Source organism: Molossus molossus, unplaced genomic scaffold (genome assembly GCF_014108415.1).
Source record: "Molossus molossus isolate mMolMol1 unplaced genomic scaffold, mMolMol1.p scaffold_m16_p_19, whole genome shotgun sequence".
Classification (NCBI taxonomy): domain Eukaryota; kingdom Metazoa; phylum Chordata; class Mammalia; order Chiroptera; family Molossidae; genus Molossus; species Molossus molossus.
Window position 1 is genome coordinate 724,431 of NW_023425354.1, and position 14,543 is coordinate 738,973.

The 14,543-nt window shown below is 60.3% G+C and overlaps 1 protein-coding gene across 1 annotated transcript in view; it reads left to right on the plus strand.

Moving 5' to 3' along the window:
* Positions 1–13,450, plus strand: part of CCDC57 (coiled-coil domain containing 57) — a 77,281-nt gene extending 63,831 nt beyond the window's left edge. Inside the window, exon 19 of the mRNA XM_036268393.1 lies at positions 13,225–13,450. Coding sequence (XP_036124286.1) covers positions 13,225–13,430 — 206 coding nt within the window. The 3' untranslated portion in view covers positions 13,431–13,450. The remainder of the gene's footprint in view (positions 1–13,224) is intronic.
* The last annotated feature ends 1,093 nt before the right edge of the window (positions 13,451–14,543 follow it).

A 14,543-nucleotide genomic window follows, 5' to 3' on the forward strand; every position in this document is an offset into this window, starting at 1 on the left:
GGTGAAGGGAGTGTGGGTGAGCCCTCAGTGCGCTGGGAGCCCAGCAGCCATGCACAGGGAATCGTGATCCCAAAGGGGACAGTTCTGCTCTCAGTGGCAGGAAGGCTTCCATGCGCCAGGGCCTTGGATTTGAGGCGGGACCAGAGCCACCCACCCCTCCTTCCTGGCCCCCCGCTGCCTTCGCCACCCCTCAGGCGCACAGACGCTGCCCCTGTGCCCACCTGCCGTGTGTGCTGTGATCCCGCAGGCTAGGACTCCGACCTGAGCCCAGGGCCCGGGTTGGATCACCCCATCGCACCCCGGACCTGGGCCTCGGGGTCACCAAAGCCCCTCCATCCTCTGGGTGCAGGGTCTCCACGCCCTGCCACCCCACCCTGTGTTGCTGTGCTGCGTGGGTGTAGGGCCTCCAACCCTATCTCCCTTCCTCCACAGACACGCACAGCCCAGCGCCTCCTGCCCACCCCCTGCGCCTCCTGCCCACCCCCTGCGCCAGGCCAGCGGAGCAGGTGTGGGCGCCCCTCACCCCGGCACCTCCCCTTGCAGTGCCAGCCCCAACCTCACTCTGCATCTCATTTATCTCGATTCTGCCAGGAGAGTGTGAAGTGGGGAGGGGTGTCTTCTTTGACCCTCGACCCTTGACCCCTGGCCTGCACAGGCAGGCTCACAGTAGGTGCAGGAAGATCGCTGGGAGGGGCACCCAGGGGTCCAGACCTTCAAGCGAAGTGTGAGATAGAGAAGCGGTCTGGGGGCAGATTCGGGAAAGCGCCTCCTGGAGGGAGTGTCGGGAGGCAGCTGTGTTCTGGAGGGGGAGGTGAGTCTGGGTGGTCCTGACGGGACAGGACGGAGTTTCTCCGGAAGCTAAGGAAGTGGACTTTCAAGTTCTTGAGCAGTGGCTCGAGGGGACCAGGGAGCAGGGAGAGCAGGCTCTGGTCCCCAGGGAGTCCTGGGGGCGGGCCTGGCACCGCCTGGGCGTGTGTGGAGCCAAGGGCCAACGGCTGGGAGGTTAACCTGAGGTGTGACTTAATTCTTTTTCAGCCTCAAAAAGAATCAAACTGGAAAGATATTCTTTTTTTTTTTTTTTTTAATCCTCACTCAAGGATATTTTTCCATTTATCTTCAGACAGAGTGGGAGGGAGAAAGAGAAACATGGATGTGAGAGAGACACATCGACTGGCTACCACCCACATGACCCCAACTGGGCCAGGGACAAACTGCAACCGAGGTACATGCCTCAGGGGGAACTGACCCAGGTCTCTCTGCTCCGCGGGCTGATGCTCCAACCGCTGAGCCAAACCGGCCAGGGCGGTATTTCATTGTTGATTTTATTTTTGACTTTCGATTGCATGTTGTCCCGTGCTGCGCCTGGTCAGAGGTGCCTGTGGAAGTGAGTGACACGGGATGGGGGCACGGTCACACCAGGGCAGCAGGAGGGAGCGTCTGCAGGGTGGCCACCCAGCTCGGGGGCACCCACTTCCACAGAGGGATGCGGCCTGAGAGGGCTTAGAGAGGGGTGCCGCTGAGAGCCAATGCTGGGTGCTGGCTCCGCGCCACGTGGTGTTCTTGGGGCTCCGCCTGCGTCAAGGGACTTGATCCCCACAGCAAACTAATGCCTCACAGCTGCTGGGCTCCCGTTTCCAAGCGAGGAGACCGAGGCCAGGCCCTGAGTGGCTGCCCCAGACCGGGGAGCATGGAGTCCCAGGTCCCAGCTGTCCTTCCTGCGCTGGGACTGCAGAGGGGACGGTGGTGGCGGTGGAGAGGGCCCAGTGTCACAGGAATCAGTTGGACGGTGGTGGAAGCTCCTGGGAATGTCGCCTTGTGGGGCTCTGCGGGCGACGGCCCTGAGGTGGGTCTCACCGCCGAGCGCCCTACGCCTGAGCGCCGGCTCGGCGGCCTGGCCTCCCCCACGGAGCACCGTTTCCCCACCCTCAAGGTAACAAGGAGGGATGAAGAGACACGACTTGTAAGGGGCACAGTGTCAGCGTGGGGTTTCTTTTTCTAACATTTCGTCCTTTTGCAGATTACACCCGTTGCTCCTACAGTTCAAACGCCCTCCTTCGGAAAGGGTGCCCGAGAGGCTGAGCGGAGGTCTGCGGGAGGTGCAGCCGTCGGACTGGCGGGCTGTTACCTGAGGACCCAGATAAAAAGCAGAGCAGAGGCCTCTTGCCACAGCCCAGTGCTGGTGGAACCCGTACCTCTGCCCCGCCCCAGGGCCCTTCCCAGCAGCTCCTGGAGATGACCAGGTTACCCTGAGGTCACACAGCCCCGGACTGGGCAAGATCAGAAGCCAAAACATCGGACTCCAGGTCCCGAGTCCACTGGGCAGAGAAGGGCCCAGACACCAGCAGCCTTGGACCCCAGGTGGCAGTTGGCTGAGCAAAGGCGGTAGGGCCATGCTCATTGCCAGGACGCAGGCTCCGCCCCACAGATCAGTTGGGGACACCACCCCACTGCTGCCCCTCCGTGGGACTGTGACCTGGCCACGGCTCTGCGGCCCAGCTGTGCTCGGAGAGCATGACCTGCTTGGCGCGGGGCCCCCAGGGCACCTGTCCACACGTCCTGGAGGCCAGGAAAGTTGCCATCTGGCCTGCCCATGGATGTTTCTGTGTTTCTCATGAAAATGGGCTCGGCCGTGGTCAGGCGAAGAGGAGCAGCTGCCTGTGGTGACTGGCAGACACCTCACAGATGGGCAGCTCAGAGGACGAGTGTGAGTCTCCTGCGCGCCTGGAAGGTCACGGCTGTGCTTCCGTCTGCACATGGTCCTGGGCACCCGGACACCCACCCCACAGGGGAGGGGCCCCTCGGAAGGTACTGAGCAAACCCAGGCTCCAGGGCTAGGAGCCTGGTGCCGTCGTGTCACAGGGTCCCGCGTGTGCTGCGACTCGGGGAGGCGTGGATGGCAGTCGCCCACAGGCGAGTGAGGGCTCGTTAAACACGCGGCCGCGCCGCCAGGGCCAGGGCAAAGGGGTCCTGCTCTCTGCTGTCAGCGCTCCCCTGTCTGTGGCATTGTCCTTCCCCGTGCCCAGGACGGGCTGGGCTGACAGCCAGGTGACACCGGGGGAACTGTTGTGGCCTGAAAAATAACATCTACTAAGTGTTTCGTCACCAGAAAGGGGTTTTTTTTGTTTTTTGTGTTTTTTTTTTATCCTCACCTGAGGACATTTTTCCATTTTTTGTTCAGATAGAGCAGGAGGGAGAGAGAGGAAGAGAGAGAGAAAGAAACATCGTTGTGAAGGGACACATCGAGTGGCTGCCACCCGCACGACCAACCAGGGCCGGGGACAAACTGCAACCGAGGTACATGCCCTTAGCGGGAACCGAACCCAGGTCTCTCTGTACCGCAGGCTGACACTCTAACCGCTGAGCCAAACCGGCCAGGGCACCAGAAAGGGTTTATTCGGGGGATGAGGAAGGACTGCAGCCCAGTGTGTGCAGACGAGGCGGCCACCCACACCCTGGCTCATGCCCAGAGGATGGGTAGTTACAGAAGGAAAAGGGGAAGGGAAGTTAGGACCGTAGAGCTTTGTCATGAACAGTGTTCTTCCTGTAGGCTCTCGTGATGTCGAGTTCGAGAACTTCCACATGCCCGAGCTCCTCCCACAGACCCTTCCAGCTGACTGTTTCCTTCCAGTTGCACTCAGTCGTCGTCACTGTTCTCAGATTAGTGTTCACCACCCACCGCACCCTCTGGAAGAGCCGCTGAGGGAACCTCAGAACCAGCATCCTGCTCAGAGGGAGCAGCAGAGTCCGGGCGGGGGAGAGGCTCCCGCTTCCTGCCCGTGTTGAGTATCATCACCTGAGACTTAAGAAGTACAGAGTATCCCTAAACTGCTTGAAAACAGATGGCGAAACAGACCGTGGTCAGCTCTTTCCTTGAAGCTGGGGTGATGAAGCAACTTCTTACACTTATGAAAAAACTCATGTTGAAATAGCTTTCAAAACAAAGCAAATACTTTAAGGAATGGCCAAGACTTACTCTTCAGGCCACAGCATGGCTGCCACTCAGTGCCGCCTCTCGCCAGCCTGTTACCAGGACTAGACTTCAACATCCCTCCACAAAGAACTCGGAAACTGGGCAGAATAAACAAAACCACTGCCTCGGACACTGGGTGTGGGTAGCACAGGCCTATGGTCCTGGGAAGAAGGAAAACAGTGAGCTGAGTTCTGGGACCCCCTTCCTACCTTTCTGGCTGAAGGCAGAGGCCGGGCTGCGGGCACAGGAAGGGGAAGGCCAAACAGAACTCAGCAGCCTTGTCAAGTTGAGGAGACTGGAATTGGAGTTTGGGGGGCAGAGGGGCTGGAAGTTGCAGGGTACAGACCAGAAAGTGGGGAGCTCTGCTGAAACTCCGCAGCTGCAGAGATTCAGTCATGGATTCTCTTGAGTCTTTACTGTGCGTGAACCTGTAGGAGTGTAGACAAAACTCGCAGATCAGGCAAAGGAAAGACAAATTCTAAGCAGAGCCATTCCCAGCATCTTACAGGGTAAGGAGATAGTCAAGGCCCAACCAGTCACAGTGGTGAGTGTCCAGGGATCAGCTCTATTCAGTGGAGACCCCGGAGGAGTCACACATTGGTAGTGGGGCTGATTGTCTCTGCAGTGAAGGCCCATCCAGACTTACCCTAGAGAGGCTTGAAAACTGTTTGAAATGACCAAGCAAGGAGCTACCTACCTTCCAAAACAAAGCCCAGCACTAAAAAAATGGCAAGAAAATTTCAACAACATTTACAATCTGTGACATCCAACCGAAAACTGCAAGGCATGTGGAGAAGCAGGAAATGTGATCAGATCCAAGAGGAAAACCAGTCCACAGGAAGAGGCCCAAAAATGACAAACGAGGAGACAAAGGGCTGTTGTGACTGTACTCAAGTATCTTTTCAAATGTGCCCAATGAGAAGGATCGAAAATACAAGAACAAGCAAAACTTTTAGAGATGAAAAGTGCAGTATTTGATGAAGAAAACGTGTGGGATGGATTAACAGCAGAAGAGAGGTGGTGGAAGAAAGAGCGGTGAGCTTGGAGATGGAGCCGGGAACCTCTCCAGAATGATTCACAGAGAGGAAGGAGTGGGGAGGGAGCCCGCCGTGGCGGCCTGGCAGTGCCCCTCCATCTAACAGGAAGGGAGGAGAGAGGACACAGGAACACACCGGGACAGACGATGGCTTTCTTGTTGGTTTGTTTTTTCCTGAAGTTGATGAAAACTCAACTCACGGTTCCAAGAAGCTTGCCCCATGCAGCAGGGCGAACACACGCATGTAAGCCAAGGAACCGCATGATCGAATTTCTGAAAAATCACTGAGAAAGATAAAACCTTACAAGCAGCCAAAGAAAAATGAAAGACACATGTAGAGGGGAATGCGGACCAAAACAACGGCAGGCCTCCCTTTGGACGCGCAAGCCAGCCAGCACAGCTGCCTGCAGAGTACTGAGCGCGGGGAAGGCTCACGTATCTCCGAGGGGCAGGAACACTCCCAAGATGGACACAGCTGCAGCCCTGCCCTCAGGACATGGCGAGGACGCTCCTCAGGCTGAGGGAGAGCGGCAGAGGGCGGACAGCGGGAGTGCGGGACACGGCGGAGACGCACACTTCTCTTTAAGATAATGGCCAGCCCTGGCCGGTTTGGCTCAGTGGTTAGAGCATCGGCCCACGGACCAGAGAGTCCCAGGTTCAGTTCCCACTGAGGGCATGTACCTTGGTTGCAGTTTGTTCCCGGCCCCAAGGGTGGCAGTCAGTCGATGTGTCTCTCTCACATCAATGTTTCTCTCTCTTCTTCCCTCTCTCCCTCCTGCTCTATCTGAACTTAAATGCAAAAATGTCCTCGGGTGAGAATTAAAAAAAAGATAATGGCCAGCCCGGCTGTGTGGTTCAGTGAATGGAGCATCATCCCAGGGACTGAGAAGTCCCAGTTTGATTCCTGGTCAGGGCACGTGCCCGGGTTTCAGGCTCCATTCCCAGTAGGGGGCGTGCAGGAGGCAGCCAGTTGAAGTTTCTCTCTCACATCCATGTTTCCTCTCTCTGTATCCCTCCCTACCTTCTACTCTCTCTAAAAATCAATGGAAAAACATCCTCGGGTGAGGATTAACAAACAAAAAGACGCCATTGTAAACGCCATGCACGGAGGGCACACTGAGGCAGCGCGCCGACCACTGGGTCTGCTCCCCATCACTGCCCAGCCCTGCGGTGGCAGCCCCCCCCACCCCTGGACCTGTCTGTGCCCAACTGTGGTGAGCAGTGGGTGTGCGTCATGGAGCAGCCCGGCACTGTGGAGATGAGCCCACAAACAGGGCAACGACCCTCCAGGCGCTGAGCCCCTCGCTGCCGCTGTGAGGAGGGTGCTGAGGCCCGTGCCGCCTCCCTGTCGACGCTGCAGCCCGGGCGCCACCACTGCAGGCGTCCTGTCCTGGTCCCCCGGCTCCTGGGCTCCAGAGCAAACGCTCCTGACCTCAGGCTCTGGGGGCGCCAGAGGGGCTGGTGAGGCTCTGAAGGGTGTGCTCAGCTGAAGGGACCCTGTTACTGTGCACAGACATTGCCATTGGTTAAAGCCCTCCTGGGAACGTCCAGCGCTGAGTAAGTGCATTTAACTGTTTTTTTGTTTGTTTTTTGTTTTTCTATATTGAATTTAGAGACAGAGAAAGGGAGAGGGAGAGAGAGATAGAAACATCAATCGACCGCCTCCTGCAGGCCCCCCCCTAGGGATCAGGCCCACAACCTGGGCATGTGTCCTGACCAGGAATGGAGCCAGCGACCTCTTGGTGCAGGGTCAATGCTCAACCACGGAGCCACACCAGCCGGGCTGCATCGACCTCTTGTTTGATCTTGCACTTTCTTGCTATGAACGTGAAAGCGTACACCCTTGCCCCTCGAATCGCCCTGTGTCCACTGCAGCAGGCGGGTCTCGCCTGCTCCTGAGAGCTGTGCCCACCCTCTCTGCTCAGCCAGCAAGCAGGGCAGTCTGTAAGAAAAAAAACAAAGCCTTGGTATTTTCTTCCTGAAATATTTTTTAAAAAACAGCCAATGCACCTTGGCCAGTTTGGCTCAGTGTTCGATTCCAGCCAAGAGCATGTACCTTGATCGCAGTTTGTCCCCTGCCCTGGTTGGGATCCTGTGGGAGGGAACCAGTCGAGTGTTCCTCTCACGTCAATGTTTCTCTCTTGGTCACTTTCTCTCCCTCTATCTCATGATAAGTTGAAAAATATCCTCAGGTGAGAATTTAAAAAAAACACAGCCAAGGGGAGCCAAGGGCAGGCACGGCCCTGCTGTCTACGAGGAGCCCGTGGAGGCGTGGTGCTCACAGCACAGGCACCTCCCGGGGGAGCCGTGGCCAAAGGAAGGCCACCCACACTGCCACCAACCGCCTGGCCACATGCCGGGAGCCTCGCAGGACGCGAGCAGCCAGGCCAGGTCTTGCTGTTGCGATGTCACCCACCTTGCTGGCCTCGTTTCGGCTCTGGTGGCTGGTCTTTGGACGATGACTACATTTCGTCCCTTCCTGTGCCCACATCTGCTCTGGGAGCTGGCTCACACCCTGCCCCCTGCCAGGAAGGGGTGAGGCTGCTCTCCGCCCAGCACATGGGCTGTGTGTCTGAGATGCAGCCTGCGCGAGGCAGACATGCCCCTTCGCTCCTAATGTGCACAGATGGGTGTTAAACTGTGTCAGGTGTCTTTTCTGCATTGAGATAAACATGCTTTTTCCTTCTCGGGTATCAGTTGGTGAAATACCCCGGCCGGTCCTCTGACACCGACCCAGGTCACTACTGGGTGGCCTTGACAGTGACGGGTCTCGTGCTCATGTGACTGGTGTTCTGCATCTCCATGTCGGCGTCCTGGGGGCCGTGTTCAGGGGGCCTGCGCTCTTCCTGCGCCCGCCTCACCTGCTCGGGCAGCTTCCCTCTTTCCTACTTTCCAGAACCATCTGAGTATTGCTTTTCAAATTCTGCAGAAGCACGTGTAAAGCCACCCAAGCTGGGGGGTTCTGGGGAAGGGAAGTGCCTGGTGACCACTGCAATTTCCATAATCGCTGCAGACATCGGAAATGCCGCTCTGTGGTGCTGGCCCTTTAAGACAGTCGGTCTGCCCTGTCACCCTGTCACTCACCCCCGTGTTCGGGTGTCTACAGTCTCCGCACAACGGCCACGTCCCACGGTTTTTCTCAGCGTTCCAGTTCCCTGAGCTTTGTCTTTAATGTCACAATTTCCTTATTTCCTGTTCTGTGACCTCCTGCCCAGCTCCTCGGGGTGGAGATGAAGGTCCTCTCCTGGCTGGACCGTGTTCCCAGGGAGTGTCCCAGCCAAGTCCTGCGATTTCAGCCCCAAGCACCCCAACTCCTTTGTGGTTCCCTCTGCTATATGAGTATCACTCAGCGCCGCTGTGCGGGTCCAGAGCAGAAGGGAGTTGAGGGTCGGTGTCGGTGTCGGATGTGACCCGTTCTCTGGAGTGGCCGATACTTGTCTGCGCCTGGCTTGGCCGGGTCTGTGTCCACAGGAAGACCAGGTGTGTCACCTGCCGCTGGGCACGTGGACTAGCTCGAGCTGATCCTGCCGTCTGCGTGGGCTGGAGACCGTGGGGTGGGTGTCTCGCCGCCCCGGGGTTCCCACTGCTGCTCGGTGTGGGTTCAAGTGCATTCTCTGAGCACAGGGTTCTTTGCCTCTTAGGACACTTCTTGCCTACTTCTACTTTACTTTTTTATTTTCTACTTTCGTGTATCTTTTATTTTAAATAGGTCCTTCGCACAACATCTCGTAGGATCTTGTTTTCTTTTTTAAAAATCCGATCTGAGATTTCTGGTGTAAGTTTAACTCATTTATCTTCATTGAATCCTCATCTATTGGGTTTCTTTCTCCTGTGTTATTTATTTCCCACTTATTTACTTTGTTGGAGACCAGTTCCCTCTGCTGTGTCCCCACGCACCCCAGCTCTGTCCTGGCGTCACCGTGTCCCCGGCCCCATTCTCTCTCAGACGCGGCCCCCACGTGGCACAGGCCTGTTCTCCACGCCTGCCCGCCCTGCCCCAGTGCAGCCGGGTCTGGTCCACAGTTCGGGTCTACTTCTGGTGTCTCTCGCAGCATCTGCAGCGTGGACCCTCACAGACACAGACACAGGGCTCGCACCTGCTCGTGCCAGGCACCCAGCCTGCGTCCTGGGCACAGGGAGGACGCAGAAGCTTCTGTGTGAGCGGCTCATGCCCACGCAGCCTCCACCCTCCTCCGGGGACGCCCTCAGCCTGGCATCGAAGCAGCTGTGCTGGGTGCCAGGGCTTGTGGGGGAGGGGGGCGGGGCTTCCCCGGCAGGCACTCTGCCACTGCCACATGCCAGCCACAGTCCCATTGCTGCAGATGCCGCCCACGAGCGTAGGGGACCCCCACCCCAAAGTTCTCAGTGTAGCTTCACGCGTCCCATGACCCTACTGCCAACGTGCGGACTCCCTGGTTCACGCTGTGGCCGGGCTGACTCCCTGGTCTGACGGGGACTGAGGAAACCCTGGAAGTGGGGGCATAGGTCAGAGACTCAAAATTCCAGCAGACCCCTCCCCTGCTGTACCCAGGATGCTGACCACGGAGCCGCAGGGGGGGTCTTGGCTGCTGTCCGCTACGCGCTGCCCAGTGAAGGGCGCTCCTCTGGCCAGTGGCCCGGCTCTGCCACTGACATACCACAGGGAGACGGATCGCTGTCCCCAGACCTGTGCACAGGAACGGGGATGAGGGACAGAGCCAGGTCCCCAAGGGAGACAGACTGGCCTCCCCAGGAACACTGTGCCTTTTCCGAGGTGCAGCGCCCCCACAGCAACCCCGAGAGGAAGAGTGGTTCTGGAAGAGTCTCCCCCCCCCCCCAGGCAGGCTCCTCCCCCACCCAGCCCGGGCCGACTTGCAGCCAGGACTAGTGGGAATGTCTCCTGCAGCCCACTACGCAGTGTTGTTGGGGAGCATGGCGCTGGTGATGAGGCTGCTGGGGAGCCTGAGGTGCCCCCTTCACCAAAGCCTGGGGCTGGGCACCCATCCCCTCGCCAGGCTGCTGGTCTTGAACCTGTTCCTCCTGGTGGCCCTGCCATCTGCTGGCCTCTCAGGGGGCATCAGCCTGGGCCCCTGCCCCAAGGTTCAGCCCGCAGGCAGCTTGGCTGGGAGCTGTGAGGGGCTGGTGGCCAGAGGTGCTGCGCCCCAGGCCCCAGGGGCAGAGGGCCCTGCAGGCCACCCCTTTGAGGCTGGGGCTTCAGTCACCAGGGAAGGGACACAGGGCAGCCCCAGTTGTTGGGGAGGAAGCGCAGGTTCACCGGATTGGTTCCTAATGGCCCTGAGCCCCACACAGCCAGCAGCCAGCGGAGGTCACAGCCTTGCCCCCAGAGAAGGCTTTCACTGCGAGGAGCCAGGAGGAGGGACCTGCCCCCGTGGAGCAGCCAGGACGCATCCGCATCCGCATCCACTACATCTGTTTGCATCCTGCTTGCTCGGCAGCCTCCCCACGCACGGCCAGGCCTGGCCTTGGATGGAGGCTGCAGCACCTTCCTTTCCAGAGCAGCACAGTAGTGGTGGCCGCGGGCAAGCGCCCTCAGGGTCCATGCTGTCCCTGCAGGGCCGGAGGATGGGGCAGGGGTGTGCGAAGAAAGCCTTACCGGCCATCCTGACAGCAGAGGCCCCAGAGAGGCCTCCTCAGGAGCCTGGCTTCCGGGGGCCTGTCTGCATGGTCACAGCCACCCTGCTGCTCGCTTGGGCTGAAACCGGACAGGGAGCAGCAGAGATGCTGCACAGGGCCACCAGCTCCACGTGGGGCCTGGAGCTCTGCCGAGTCTGCACCGTGCTGTGTGCTGCGGGCCTGTCCGCCCCTGCCTGTCCTTATGGGCACCAAAAGCAGCCCCTGGGGTCCAAAGTGTCATCGCCAGACCTCCAGAGAGCAGGCCGGGCAGCTGTGTGCCTGGCTGCCGGGCAGCACTCCTGACCCACCATTTCTGTGCAAAAGGAGACGTTGCCTCATGGACAGCTGTCCCCCTGCCAAGCGGAGCAGGGAGCAGCCAGGGCCCGGCGCGGCCTGCCGGGGTGCACTGGGCCAGCGCAGGACGACTCTGGAGACGCTAGGGGTGCCTGCAGCCATGACCCCGCCTAGCTGACCCTGGAGTGCAGCCTCATGGGCCCTTTTTGAAAGTGTATCTTTCATTAATTTTATCTCATTTAACCAGTTTTTAGGCTTAGATGTCTATAATCACTCATCAAAAAGGGGTTTCAGGCCCTGGCTGGTTTTGCTCAGCGGTTAGAGCGTCGGCCTGCGGTCCAGAGAGACCCGGGTTCGGTTCCCGCTAAGGGCACGTACCTCGGTTGCAGTTTGTCCCCGGCCCTGGTTGGTCATGCGGGTGGCAGCCACTCGATGTGTCCCTTTCACGTCGATGTTTCTCTCTCTCTCTCTCTTCCCCTCCCTCCCACTATCTGAACAAAAAAAGGGGGGAGGGGTTTCAGGGTAAGGGCAAGGAGGCCTGGGGGCGTGTGTGGGTTGTTACCCCACAGAGGGGAGGACGCGACAGGACTGGATGAGGAGGCCTTGCCCCTGAGCCCTGCCCCCCCCCCCCCAGGGAAGGCTCTGGAGAGCCAGGCGGGGGCTCGGAGGGGCCCCCTCTTCCCAGCAGCCCTCAGAAGCCCAGGCAGCCCGGACAGTGTCTCTGAGCCACCAGGGACCTGGACAGTGCTGCTCCGGGCAGGCCTGCGGCCTCCCCCTCCACGCCCGGAGCAGCCAGTGAGGAGCAGGAGGAGCCCTGTGCCAGTCCTCCCTCAGGCCAGTTCAGAACCCTGGCGGGGCTGGCAGAACGGGTCAGGTGAGGAGCCAGGCTGCGGTGGGGGCGCAGGTCAGGTTACTCGGGTCACAGACCGCAGGGCAGTCACAGCAGAGTGCTGGGGGCCAGCAGGCCAACAGCCAGCCTGGAGCCTGAGCCGGGACACCCTGCCCTGGGGGAGCCAGCTGCCTCCTGAGAGGGATAAAAGCCCAGCCGGCCTCCCAGGGAGCTCGGCCCCCAGCAGAGGGTCTCGGGGCCCAGACTGACCCGTCCCCGAGCCTCACTCTCTCCATCGGCACCCAGGCACCGAGGTCAAGCCCGTGGAACCCCTGGCAGGCCGGTCCCTTGTGTGTGGGCAGGGTCCTGACCCCACCTCCCCACTGGTGATCCTTCCAGAAGGAACCAAGTGAGCAGAGATGGGTGCCAGGTGGCAGGAGGAGCTGACCAAGGTCAGGGCCGTGGGTTTGCTTGTCCAGAGAGTCCTGGCCAGTGTGGCTCAGCAGTTAGAGTGTCCGCCAGGGGACCGGAGGGTCTCAGGTTTGATTCCTGGTCAGGGGCACGTACCTGGGTTGCAGGATCGATCCCCAGCCCCGGTTAGGGTCATTCTCAAGGCCGATCGATCCATGTGCCTCTCACGTCGATATTTCTTTCTCTCGCACTCTATCCCTCCCACTCTTAAGAATCAATGGGAAAATACCCTTGGGTGAGAATGAACACACAAAACGGGGGTGGGGGGGTGGTAGGGTCTGTGCGTAGAGAAGAGGGAGTTCACAGGGCGGGGGCTGGAGAACCAAGGATACATCAGGGACTTGCATCTTGCCCCTCCAGGGCCAGCTGCTTGGAGACTGGGCAGCAGCAGGAGGGCTGGGTCTGAGGGCACCGGAGGCAGGCGGTGGGCTGTGTGAGCCTGGGAGGCCACGGGGGCCAGGCCTCAGCTCACGGCCTCCCGCAGCCCCGCCCCTGCCAGGCCTTTCCCTGCCCAGCTGCCTTTCCTCACCCTCAGGTCCCTCCGTGCCACCCACGCTGGTGCTGGCCAGTCCACCAGCCCTCCCCACAGCGGTGAGCCCGTGCGGACAGTGGGCATCACCCGGGGTCTTGCCCCAGCCCACTGGCCTCTGTGGGGCAGAGCCAGGACTGAGCCTGAGTCTCACAGCCGCTCAGCAGTGTCCTCGCTTCACAGAAGACACACTGGTCGTTCTGAAACCTGGGGAAGTAGAGGGAAGTTCGGAGGATGGAGTCGGGCTGCTGGGCGGTTGGAGGCACCTGGCGAGCAAGGCCAGTGGGCAGGGCGATGCAAACAGCAGGCAGGCAGTGGGGGTCAGTCAGCCCTGCCACAGGGCCCACGGGGCCAGTCAGGAAATGGTGGTGACAGGAGACTGGTGCCCAGCGGAGGGGCAAGCCCAGGCCTGCGGGCACCGGGAGAGCCGTGACTTCCTGCCTGGATGTAACAAGGCCTTTCTCCGGTTTCTCCTCACCTAGGGGCGCTCACAGCACCTCCCGCGGCTGACAGCCCACGACACCCCGATGGGAGCCCCGTGGAGACGCAAGCCGCCTTTGCCATCAAAGGGATGAGAATAGAAGCCCAAGCCAAGGCCAAGCCTACTAGACCCTCCAGGGCTCACCCTGCAGAACCTAAAGGCTGCCAGCAGCCCCCGAAGATCCGGAACTACAACTTCAAGGACTGACTTTCTTGGATGCTCCCCCCTCCCCCCACCCTGCTCTCCTCCAGTTTCACTCCCCTCCCCCTCTTCCCCTCCCCCTCCCATCCTGCTCTCCTCCCCTCCCCTCCCCCCTCCCCCTCCCATCCTGCTCTCCTCCCCTCCCCTCCCCCTCCTCCTAGTTGGTTTTTGGGGTGTGCTTTTGTCTCAACAGCAGGGGTGTGGGTGTGTGTGTGAGGGTGCATGTGCACACCCCGGGGCCTGTGAGCCGCAGCTCAGGCTCCCCAGTGCTGCTGGGGTGCCTCACAGACAGTGCAGAGCATATTAAAGCCTCCCCCTCCTGCTGTCCGAGGCTTTGTTTACCTGTCCTACTTGGGAAGAGGCATCAGGGCAGCTCGGCTGTGTTGCGCCCATAGCCGCCCACCTGTGTGCTGCTGGGGCTCAGAGTGCCCACCCACAACGCAAGCATCCCCCAGAGCGCGGTGTGAAGCTGGGTGACCCCAGATGGGGCCTCTGCTGGGGGGGAGGTGGCCCCAGCCCTGGCACCTGCAAGAGTGAGAAACAGTAAACTGAGCTGCTCACTCCCAAGTGCTAGAGTCACAGCCCCTTCCCCCACCAGGAAAGCTCATCCCAAGAATCTCAACCACAGGTCCTGACACTTGGGACTCTGCTAAGTCAGAGGCCACATGGGGAGGTGGCCCTGGGTGCCTCGGCTCCTCCAAAGCCCTCGGCCCTTTCCTCCCCTGGTGCTGGCACCTGACTGGCACAGCCAGAGGGCTCCAGCCTGCAGCACGGCTGAGGGCTAGAGGCGGCCTGTCCCCACCCCAGGTGGACAGCCTGGGCAGCCCTGAGGCGTTCCCGCCAGGAGGGGGGAGGGCTGCACCCCCCCCACCTGCTGTGTGGGCTTTGTGGCCTCGGTGTCCTCTACCTGCCTGGCTCCCAGGCGTGGGGACCCGTGGGCGGCATTGGCACAGGGAACTGCGAGGCAAGGCCGGAGCTCACAGACCCACTCCCCTCACTCGGCCTGTCGCTGCCCCTTCAGCCCCCTGCGACCGCGCGGGCGCGGCCAGTCCCGGCAGCCTCTGCCCCTCTAGAGGGGCTGACCGTGCGACTTCCTTCAGTGAAAAAGGGGGTGGGGAT